This window comes from Urocitellus parryii, chromosome 7 (genome assembly GCF_045843805.1).
Source record: "Urocitellus parryii isolate mUroPar1 chromosome 7, mUroPar1.hap1, whole genome shotgun sequence".
NCBI lineage: Eukaryota > Metazoa > Chordata > Mammalia > Rodentia > Sciuridae > Urocitellus > Urocitellus parryii.
Window position 1 is genome coordinate 119064910 of NC_135537.1, and position 10883 is coordinate 119075792.

General features: G+C 50.3%; 1 protein-coding gene across 1 annotated transcript in view; it reads left to right on the plus strand.

Annotated features, from left to right (window-relative positions):
• Myo15a (myosin XVA) overlaps positions 1 to 8219 on the plus strand; it is a 53391-nt gene extending 45172 nt beyond the window's left edge. Inside the window, exons 61-65 of the mRNA XM_026408717.2 lie at positions 125 to 258; positions 1567 to 1700; positions 2301 to 2434; positions 4684 to 4824; positions 7326 to 8219. Coding sequence (XP_026264502.2) covers positions 125 to 258; positions 1567 to 1700; positions 2301 to 2434; positions 4684 to 4824; positions 7326 to 7427 — 645 coding nt within the window. The 3' untranslated portion in view covers positions 7428 to 8219. The remainder of the gene's footprint in view (positions 1 to 124; positions 259 to 1566; positions 1701 to 2300; positions 2435 to 4683; positions 4825 to 7325) is intronic.
• Positions 8220 to 10883: the final 2664 nt, after the last annotated feature.

Genomic DNA, 10883 nt, shown 5'->3' on the forward strand with positions numbered 1-10883 from the left:
ATCATTCACCAAAAACCAGTGGTGGATAAGGCTGGAATGATAACTGCCTGTCTCCAGACTCCCTGTAGGTGAACACCTGGGTGTGCACCTGCCTGGCAGCCCCTCATGCATCTGCTCCCCACAGGTCCTGCCTGACTACCTGAAGGGCCTCTTCAGCAGCGTGCCAGCTAGCCGGCCCAGTGAGCAACAGCTGCAGCAGGTGTCCAAACTAGCTTCACTGCAACACCGTGCCAAGGACCACTTCTACCTGCCCAGTGTGTAAGCACCTGCCTGTCTATCAGCCAGAGCAGACAGGCACCCTGGCACCCTCAGCGCACCCCACCTTCCTCAGAGTTGCCCATCTCGGGTCCCCAGGATCTTCTCTTGTACAGTAAGGCTGTCTGAGAAGGGGCTGTCCTGGCCCTGGGGCCAAAGTTCTTTGGCTCACCATAGATGCTGGGACAGCTGGCATTAATAACTCAGAGCCTATTTAGTGATAAAAAAATATTCTCTGCATATGTATTGTCTTAGCTTCTTTTCCAACTATTCTTTCCTTTTTCTTTTCTTTTTTTCTTTTTTTTTTTCGGGGGGGGGATTGAACCCAGGGGTACTCTACCACTGAGCTACATTACTATCCCTTTTTATATTGAGAGAGTCTGAGGATCTCGCCAAGTCACCAAGGTTGACGTCAAACTTGTGATCCTCCTGCCTTAGTCTCCTGAGTTGCTGTGATCACAGATGAGAAAGCTGAGGCCCGGAGAGATTATGTGGCTTACTGAGGTTTAGCCAGCTAGTAGGTGAAGGAACCAGGAATGGTTAAATCTGGGGATGCTAGGTCCAGATGCCAGGTTCTTACCACAGCGGTGCAAAGAAGGCCAGATGTTACCAAGGAGTGGGAGCTCCCAGGGGTGGGAGCTCCCAAGGAGAGAGGGCTCCCCTGACTTTCTCCCAATCTTGCCCTGTCTGCAGCCCAGGGCAGCTGGGATGGACTGGGACTGATGTTGATATTTTCACATGTGCTAAGAGGCAAAGAGCCTGCCTTGAGGGAACCATCATGTGACACAGAGGACTGAAGAAAGAAGTAGGGTGGACAGGCCCTGTAGTCCTTGGAGGCTCAGCCTAGAGGCCCAGTATTTCTCTGCTTCTTGCTCTGACCAGCCCCTTGGTGGTAGCTTTGCCCTCTCTTATATCTCCCCCACCCCTGTGTCTCCCCAAACCTCTCTGGCTTGGACTCCTCTTTGGGGACGGGAGCTACAAAGGATGAACCTGCCTTGGGTTCAAGTCTCCCCACCACACATACTAGTTCACGGTTGCTGTGTGGCCTTGGACTGCTCTTGTGGACTTCTAAGAGCCTCAGTTTCCTCTTCTGCAAGCAGGGATCTTGGTGGTACCAGCCCTGGCGGGGCCACCCACCTGCCGTGTACCAAGGCACCACGGGAGTCCTTGCCCTCCTATCTTCCCCTTCTACTCTCCCCAGCGTTTAGTCTCCCAGGGACACATAACACTCATGTCCGCTTTGTATTGTACCTGCTGTGTAGTGGGGATTAAGTGGCAGGTGCTCAGGGCCGTTGTCCCCTCCACACGCAGGCGGGAGGTCCAGGAGTACATCCCGGCTCAGCTCTACCACACCACAGCCGGCTCAGCCTGGCTCAACCTGGTCAGCCAGCACCGGCCACAGACACAGGCACTCAGCCCCCACCAGGCCCGTGCCCAGTTCTTGGGTAAGAGCTGGGGATGCAGAACTGGGGGGTATTGTCATGAGGGGCTTTACTAAGGGGGGGATTCGGGAGGAGGGGGAGATTTCAGTGGCAGGTGAGCTACCTACCTATTGGGAGAGGAGACTTTTTTTTTTTTTTTTTGAACTGGTGATCCTCCTGCCTCAGCCTCTCAAGCAGTTGGGAGAGACTATTTTTTTTTTTCCCTTTGGTACTAGGGATTGAACCCAGGGTTACTGAACCACAATCTCTAGCCCTTTTTATTTTTTATTTTGAGACAGGGTCTCATTTGCTAAGTTGCTGAGGCTGGCCTCAAAGTTGTGATCCTCATGCTTCGGCCTCCCAAGTTACTGGGATTACAGGCATGTGCCACCACGCCTGGCAAAAGGAGACCTTTTTTTTTCTCAAAGACATCATTGGGGTGGGACTGTGGGTGACCTTGGGCAAACTGAGAGTGGGAAGTGAGGAAGAAGGGATAGAGGAAGAGGCCAGAGAGGTGACAGAAGGAAGTAAGGATGTTCTTCAGGACAGCCATGCCGTTCAGGGGCAGGGCTGCCATGGATGGGCCCGGCCTCACACGGTAACACCCGATCTCCCCCACTGCAGGCCTGCTCAGTGCCTTTCCTATGTTTGGCTCCTCCTTCTTCTTCATCCAGAGCTGCAGCAACGTTTCTGTGCCAGCCCCCTGCATCCTTGCCGTCAACCATAATGGCCTGAACTTCCTCAGCATCGAGACCCATGTAAGTGGCCTCTGCCTGGCTCTGCCCATCTTCTCCCACCCGCTCTGTCCTCCGGTCCCCCACCCACCCCGGGAGCCAAGATTGCCAGCTGTGGGAGCCCAGCTCCACCATTTCCCGTCGGCATGACCTCTAGCCATCCTCTCCTCCTCTCAGAGCCCTGCTTCCCATCTGGAAAATGGGAGTCATGGCAGAACCCACTCCAGAGAGTGGAGGTGAAGGGGGGTGAGGTGACACACTCTAAGGCTTGCTCAGGCTGCCTTAACAACACACCACAGGCTGAGGGGGTCGCTCTGCCATGTGCAGAGGCTGAAAGTCTAAGATCAAGGTGTCTGCCAGTCTGGTCTCTTTCTTGTCCTGCAGATGGCTCTGTGTCCACATGGCCTTTCCTCGGTGTGTGCACATTCCCAGTGTCTCTGTATCTAGAGTTTCTCTCTTCCCACTTTTTTTTTTTTTTTTACACTTTACTATGGAGTAATCCTTTTTGTTTTGTTTTGAGACCAGGTCTCACTAAATTGTGAAGGCAGGCCTTGAACTTGTGATCCTTCTGCCTCAGCCTCCAGAGTAACTGGGATCAGATTTATTCTTTTGTTGTTATTTTGTGGTGCTAGGGATGAGACCCAGGGCCTTGTACACATCTTGCTCTACCACTGAGCCACATCCATGGTGTCGCACGCCTGTAATCCAAGTGGCTCAGGAGGCTGAGGCAGGAGGATCATGAGTTCAAAGCCAGCCTCAGCAATGAGGAGGTGCTAAGCAATTCAGTGAGACCCTGTCTTTAAGTAAAATACAAACTATGGCTGGGGACGTGGCTCGGTGGTTGAGTGCCCCTGAGTTCAACTCCTGGTACCAAAAAAAAAAAAAAAAAAAGAAGAAGAAGAAGAAGAAAAAAATAATGGATTGGGACTCACTCTAATAGCCTTATTTTAACTTTCTCACCTCTGGTTAGTCAGTTTTTCATTGCTGTAACAAAATACCTGGGGGAAAAAAAACAACTTAAAAAAAAGAAATATTTATTTTGGTTTATAGTTTCAGAGTTCTCAGTCCATGGTCAGTTGGCTCCATTACTTTGGTCCTGATGAGGAGGACATTATGATGGAAGAGCATGGCAAAGGAAAGTGTGGCAGTCAGGAAGCAGAATGAGAGCAAGGACTGGGGATGAGATGTAGTCCCCAAGGCCACATCCTTAGGGATCCATTCCTTTCCACGCATTCCCACCTCCTGCAGTTTCCACCACCTCCTGGTAGTCCATTCAGCTGTCAATGGATTAATCCGCTGATGAGGTCAGAGCCTTCTTGATCCAATTTACCAAAAGCGCCACCTTTGATCTTTGCTGCATTGGGAACCAAACCTTTGATACAAGAGCCTTTGGGGGACATTCCAGATCCAACCATAACAACAACTTCATTTTTTTTTTTTTGGTAGTACTGGGGATGGGATTCAGGGTTTTGCACATCCTAGGCAAACACTCTGCCACTGAAGTACCTCCCCAGACCCTTAATCACCATTTTAAAGTCCCTGTCCCTAAATAGAGTCACATTCAAGGTATTTGGGCTTCACTGGGTATTTGCAGAGGTCACAGTGCAGCCCATCACAAATAGACCCTGAGAGCCCCTTTCTTAGGCTTGCTCCTAGAAATAGAGTGTGAGATGAGGATTCCAAGGCAGGTGGCTTATTTGGAGGAGATTCTAGGAACACTGGAGGGTGGAATTAGGGCAGGGAAGGGGTGGAGACAATAAAGGCCCTGTTACCACACGAATTGCCAACGTGGGTAACTGGAGGGTAACTGGAAGTCGGTCCAGCTGGGGGGAGCCCTTGTTACTTACCACTCCCTGTCAATCATTAGTCCAGGGCTTCCTCCTGCTGCATTAAGTCTCCATCACTGTACCTTTCCCTGAATTTTGTTCCCTTTGTTTCTTGGGCCAGAAATCAAGCCCCAGACAAAAGGATACAGATGTTCATGAAAGTAGCTTTGACGTGAAGGTCAGGGCACCAACAGCATCCACGACATCCCATATCCCCAGCATTTTTTGAACAGTGCCAGCAGATGCATCTTTTGCTAATTTATTGATTTAGTTTCACAGGTGAGGAAACCAAGGTCCAGAGAAGAATAGTGATGTGCTTGAGATTGCACAGGAAATCACTAGGGATCCAGCACGTGGACTGGGGCCTCCTGTGTTCCACTGATCTGATTTGCAGGGGAGGTAATAACAGTGATTGAAACTGTTCCTATCTTCCTCCTGCACTCCCAGGAGCTGATTGTGAAATTCCCCCTGAAGGAGATCCAGTCTACACGGACCCAGCGACCCACAGCCAACTCCAGCTACCCCTATGTGGAGATTGCGTTGGGGGATGTGGCGGCCCAGCGTACCATGCAGCTGCAGCTGGAGCAGGTGGGTCCAGCCCCCACTGGCCAGGCTCTGTCACACAGGCTGTCACTCTTGTGTTCCACTCACCAGGTTCTTCTCTCCAGGACAGGTTAGGTCCTGGCCATGGCCAAAGTAGCATCCAGCCCAGCTCAGGGAACAGAACTGCAGGTCATCTTGGTGGTCTTCCAGGGAAGCAGCTCAGTAGTGGGATCATGGAATAGGACTCAGGCTTCTGCAGAAAGGTGAAGAGTTTGGTGGGGCACTGGGGAGACAGATCCAGGGAAAGGAACTTCTTGGAGTTCTTCAAATATTCAGCAAAAAATTAGGGTCTTGTTTCTGAGGGTACGAGGGAGCCCTAGGAGTTTGGTGAATGGTCAGGGTCATGGGAGGTTTGAGGAAGCTGACCCAGGCTGAGGCATGGAAGCTGAATCATGGGACCCAGGATGGTGGTTGGAGAAAGGGGGCTCCCCTGTGATAGGGAAACGGAGGCCTGTCTGCCCTGGGCCTGCTCAACTGTGGCTGCTTCTTAAAAAGGCATGGGTGACTTCTAGGCTCCTGTCCAAGTTCCACAGCCCTCAGGGCAGGACCAGAGTTTCCACTCTACCAGAGAGACAGGATGGAGGCTCGGAGGAGGGGCAGAGCTGGAGATGCAGCCTGCCACATCCCCCGTGGAGATCTTGGTCCAATGTCAACCTCTACGACAGGCCTATCTTGAAGGGGCTGATTTCACAGGAACGAGAGAGGGGCTTCCACTGCCCCAGCCCTGCCTCTGAGGAACAGGACCAGAACAAAACCCCCTTGGAGATCTGTGACTCAGGACCAGGCTCCCCGTCCCCCTCCCATGCTCTATCTGCTCCCAGGGTCACTCTGAGCCTCCCTCTGACAGCCTTGGCCTCTGGGCCTGCATTGCTTCCCAGAACCTGCCCTCTAAGCTGTTGTGTCCTTCTGTCTCCTCGTTCCTGCCCCAGCACCTTTTATTTGGCTCCTTTTCTACCATCTCCTCCCCAGACCACCTGTATATGTTGCCTTCCCGCTCTCTGCCCCAGGCCCTTTGCACTCACTGTTCCCTCTACCAAGAATGCCATTCCCTTATTTGTCCTAGGGCTCCTTCCTTCCCTTTGCTCAGGTTTCAGCACAAAGAGCCCCTCTTCTTAGAAGACTTCCCTGACCCTCTGTGATGAATTACCACCTCTACTTCATTGGCCCTCATGATGGCTTACAGATCAGTTAGGTATTTGTTTACTTATTGTCTGTCTCGCTCTCCAAGATACAAGCTCTAGGGGGACAGAGCTATGGCCGTCTCCTTCACACTGTGTCCACAGCACAGTGTCTAACATATAGTAGATGCTCAATGCATGTTTGTTGGCTGGCTGGCTGGCTGGCTGGAGACCTTTTTGGCTTCTCCATTTCCTTGTAGCCCTCCCTGCAAGGAAGCTGCTACCTCTGCCTCAGTTTTAGGCACAGTCTACACTTAGTAAGTGCTGCTATTATTTTATCACTCTCAGCTCCTATCACTCTAGGAATCCTAGGGCAGGGTGGGGTGGGCTTTTCATATTGGCTTTGGTCTGTGCACCTCACTCCCAGGTCAATTTTCCACAATTCCCTCGTGCCCTCTCCTGCCCTGTTCCACTTGGGAGACCTGAGTCTAGGTCACCGTTTGTTCTAGGCTGGGGTGCCAGGGGTAACCATGGCAACTCATCATTAGAAACTGTTCCCATTTATTGACCAGAAGGGTGTGGTACTAGGAATGGAACCTGAGATCTGGTACATGCTAGGCAAGCGCTGTAACACTGAGCTACCCCTCAGCCCCTTGGACCAATATTTTTTTAAATGTAAAGGATCTATGTGAAATCAAATTTCATTGATTTGATTCCCTGACCACTGCTTATGAGGAAGGCCCTGGTATATGAGACCTTCACCAGGTGTGGTGGTGCACGTCTGTAATCCCAACCACACAGGAGGCTAAGGCAGGAGGATCGACAATTCAAAGACAGCCTCAGCAACTTAGCGCGGCCCTGAGCATCTCAGCAAGACGCTGTCTCTAAGTAAAATATTAAAAAGGGCTGGGGATGTGGCTCGGTGGTTAAGTGCCCCTGGATTCAATCCCCAGTAACCAAAAAAAAAAAAAAAAAAGAAAAAAAAAGAAAGAAAGAAAAAAGAAAAGAAATAGAAAGGGGTTTGGGGATGTAACTCAATGGTAAAGTCCCCCTGAGTTTAATTCTAAGTACTGCCCCCCAAAAAAGAACAGAGACCTTATTATAGGTGAGGCTCTGAGAGGCTCAGAGAGGTGAAGCAAGCATCCCTGGTCATGCAGATCACACACAGCAGCATCACCAGACGTATCTTTTCCCCTACTTGCTCGTCTCTTATAACCCGCAGCCCTTCACTCCATCTTCCAGCCACTTCCCAGCACCCGGGGTGGTGGGGATGAGGGTCCCTCTTTCCAAACCACATCTGTTATGCATGTCCCACACCAAGCTGGGAAAGGGTTAGTGGACGCAGGACTCTCGCTGTGTCCCCTACAGGGTCTGGAGCTGTGTCGAGTGGTAGCCGTGCATGTGGAGAACCTGCTCAGTGCCCGAGAGAAGCGACTCACGCTGCCCCCCAGTGAAATCACCCTGCTCTAACTCGGCCCCCAGCTCTCCAGCTGCCTTCCATCAGAAGACTTGCCACGTGGCCTCAGAGGAGCCACTGGACCTCTCTGGACCTCTCCGGACCAGTGATATCCCCAGAACCTCAGGGGGTGGGGAGATCAAGGGAGACGGGAGGAGCGACTTAAGTCCCCAAGAACCCATGAAGACTGATCCAGAGTTGGGACAGAAGTACAGCATGCAGACTTGGATCAGCTAGCAGGAGGAACTTTCGAAGGCTGGCCGCAGTGAAGTAGAAGGCAAAACCATGCAGCCTCCTGCCATGTGCCTGCTGCAGTCCCTGCTCCTGGTTCCCACCTATGGCAAGGAAGGCCCTCTCCAGTGGCCTAGATGTGGTTGCCTTTGGTTGGATATTTGAATCTGTTCCAGCTCTACATCCCAGCCCTCTACATGTCCTCCTCAGATGCCCCCACCTTGCACTGCCTCAGCCTGGATTTGTGACCTTGGTCGTTTCTGTGCAAATAAAAGGCGTGCCTGGTAGCTGTTTCCTCCACAGAGTTGCTAAGGAATTAGAAAACAAGCTTGAGGGAGGAGGCTAGAGTTGAAAGCACAGTTTTGCCTCTGGCTTACCCGCCTGTGAGCAGCATTTCTAGCAGAGATATCTGCACTTATCTCTCTTCACAGACCCTATCTCCCCATTCTGCACCTTTTGGGTAGCCCCAAGCCTAGGACCCTGTCACTAGATGAGCCACACAAGGTTCACAAGTGATGTAGTGGAGAGGGAGAATTTGGAAGAGCACTTTCCAGGGAATGATGTGTTAGGGTTGGGTTTTGACAGAAGAATAGGAGTTTGTTAAGAAGAGGTGCTGGGCGTGGTGGCACATGCCTGCAATCCCAGCAGGTAGGGAGACTGAGGCAGGAGGATCAAGAGTTCAAAATCAGTCTCAGCAAGTTCCTAAGCAACTTAGTGAGAACCTGTCTCCAAATAAGATATAAAAAAAGGTCTGGGGATGTTGCTCAGTGGTTAAGCACCCCTGGGTTCAATCCCCAGTACCAAAAAATAAATAAATAAATAAATAAATAACTGGAAGGAAGAGGGACAAATATTCCAAACAGAGAAAACTGTATTTGTTCCCTGCTACATCCATCCCCTGGAACCTATAATACAGAATAGGCACTTACAAATTACTTGTCGCTGGATGGCGGTACATGCCTATAGTCCTTGCTGCCCAGAAGGCTGAGGCAGGAGGATCACTTGAGCTATGAGTTACCTCTGGCTTATTGCCTTTGGGCAGCACTTCTAGTAGAGATATCTGCTCTTACCACACCCCTGAAAAAAATGAATGAATGTGGACAGAAAGTACTGGTGCTTTGGGAACCTCAGAAAGGGGAGAAGTAGGCTCAGGAATGGGAGGAGGATAGTTAGGTAGGGACATAGTTCTAGGAGTCATGGATGGCATCAGAGAAAGGATAAATTTGCTCATTCAGCCATTCACTAATTATTAAGTACCTACTGTGTACCAGGCATATGCCAGGCATTAGAAATGTCTCCTAGTAAAAATAACTACAATCAGGACAAGACCTATGAGTAGGTGCTAGCCAGGTGATGAGGGAAGGGACTGGCTCATGCAGGGGCACTATGATGGACATTATTAGTGCCAAACCCTGAGACTGAAGAAGCTGGCAGGGTAGATTGGGTACAGTCTTTCAGGCTGTATCATGAATTTAGGATTTCATCCCAAGACCCATGAGGAGCCCTGGAAGGTTTTCCAGTGGAGAATGGGGTGCCCAGATGGTATTTTGAAAAAGATTTTCCAGCCAGGTGTGGTGGTGCACACATGTAATTCTGACTCTGGAGGTTCAGGAAGGAGGATTGCAAATTCGAGATCAGCCTGGGCAACTTAGTGAGATCCCATCTCAAATTTTAAAAATAAGGACTGGGAGTGTAGCTCTGTGGTGGAACACCCCAGGATTCAATTTCCAGTAAAGTAAAAGTAAAAAAAAAAAAAAAAAAAAAAAAGTTCTAGGCAGGGAATGACTGGAGGAGGCAGGGAGACCAGAGAAGGAGGCTGCTACAGGTGCAAGGGAGTCTGGGAAGCTCTGTGGCATGGATCCTGGTGGAGGTGGCAGGGGTGGGAAGAAGGTGATAACTTGGGAGCAACAGAGGAGGTCCAGCTGGCAGGGCTGAGGGACCAATTGGACCATCTCAGCATGCAGAGGATCAGACAATAGCCCTTGACACAGATGCCCAGGACTGTTCCACTTTGCACCACTGCCTGGGGTTGGTGTTCCACGGGCAGCAGATGCTGAGATGAAGGAAACAGGGAAGAGGCCAGAAAATATGCTATTAATCAAGTTAACCCCTGTTGCAGGGCTTAGGCCTTCAAATGGTTTATCTGGTTGTCCTCTGGGTTTTGTGCTCAGCCCTGGGGTTTGCTCAGTATGGTGACCCCACAACAGAACGTACTGGGATCCAGTGCGAAGCAGCCCTAAGACTTCCCCTCTGCTCCCCCATTTCTCAAAATGTTGTAGGATCACTAATAACTTTTGCCCTCAAACCTTTCTCCAGTCAAGCTAAAATATGAGGCTCTGGGAGGAATGAAGTGGCAAAAAAACAAAAACAGAAGCAAACTTTTATGTTTATGAACATAAGTGGGCCACTGTGCGACAGAGGCTACTCAGAAGTAGGAGAGTGGAAACTGAGAGGAAATCCTCCTGGCTAAACTCTGGTCAGAGTATACCTTTTTGTTTTGCTAATCTGAGGATTGGAGCTCTCCCACTGAGCTGCATCCCCAGCCCTTTTTATTTTTTTGAGCTAAATTGCTAAGTCCAGACTTTAATTTTGTGAGCTAAATAAATGATTGAGGTGCAAATTTGGGGGTGTTTGTTACATAGCACTGGATAATTAGACTCAGGGTTTTGGATTTTAGGACCCTGTGCATTGAGGCACAAGCTCCATGTGGTAATAGCTGTTCTACTGAATCCGTGGTGGCGTCAGCAAAGTTGAGCCCTCCCACAAGAAGGTCACAATCCCCATAAGGCAGAGTACCAGAAGAACCCTGGGTGATAGGAGAGTCAAACCCCAAGTGCTCCCATCCACTGGGTTCGCTATCTGGGCCAAGACACACAGAGATAGGAATTCCAGATTGATGTGAGGAAATCCACAGCACAGGAGACCAGAACCCAGGATTCCTGGCCCAAAACTCTGCTTTCTTCTTTATAAACTGTAAGTGCCAGCAAATGGCTTGAGGGTAAGTACTTCCTAAGTAGTCATCATTATTTTTTGGTACTGGATTGAACCCAGGGGACTCAACCACTGAGCCACATCCTTAGCCCTTTCTTATATTTTGAGACAGGGTTTCACCGAGTTGCTGAGGCTAGCTTTGAACTCAATGATCCTCCTGCCTCAGCCTGCTGAGCTGCTGGAATTACAGGCATGTGCCATCATGCCCAGCTCTAAGTGGTCATTATTGTGCCCAGAACAGGATGCAA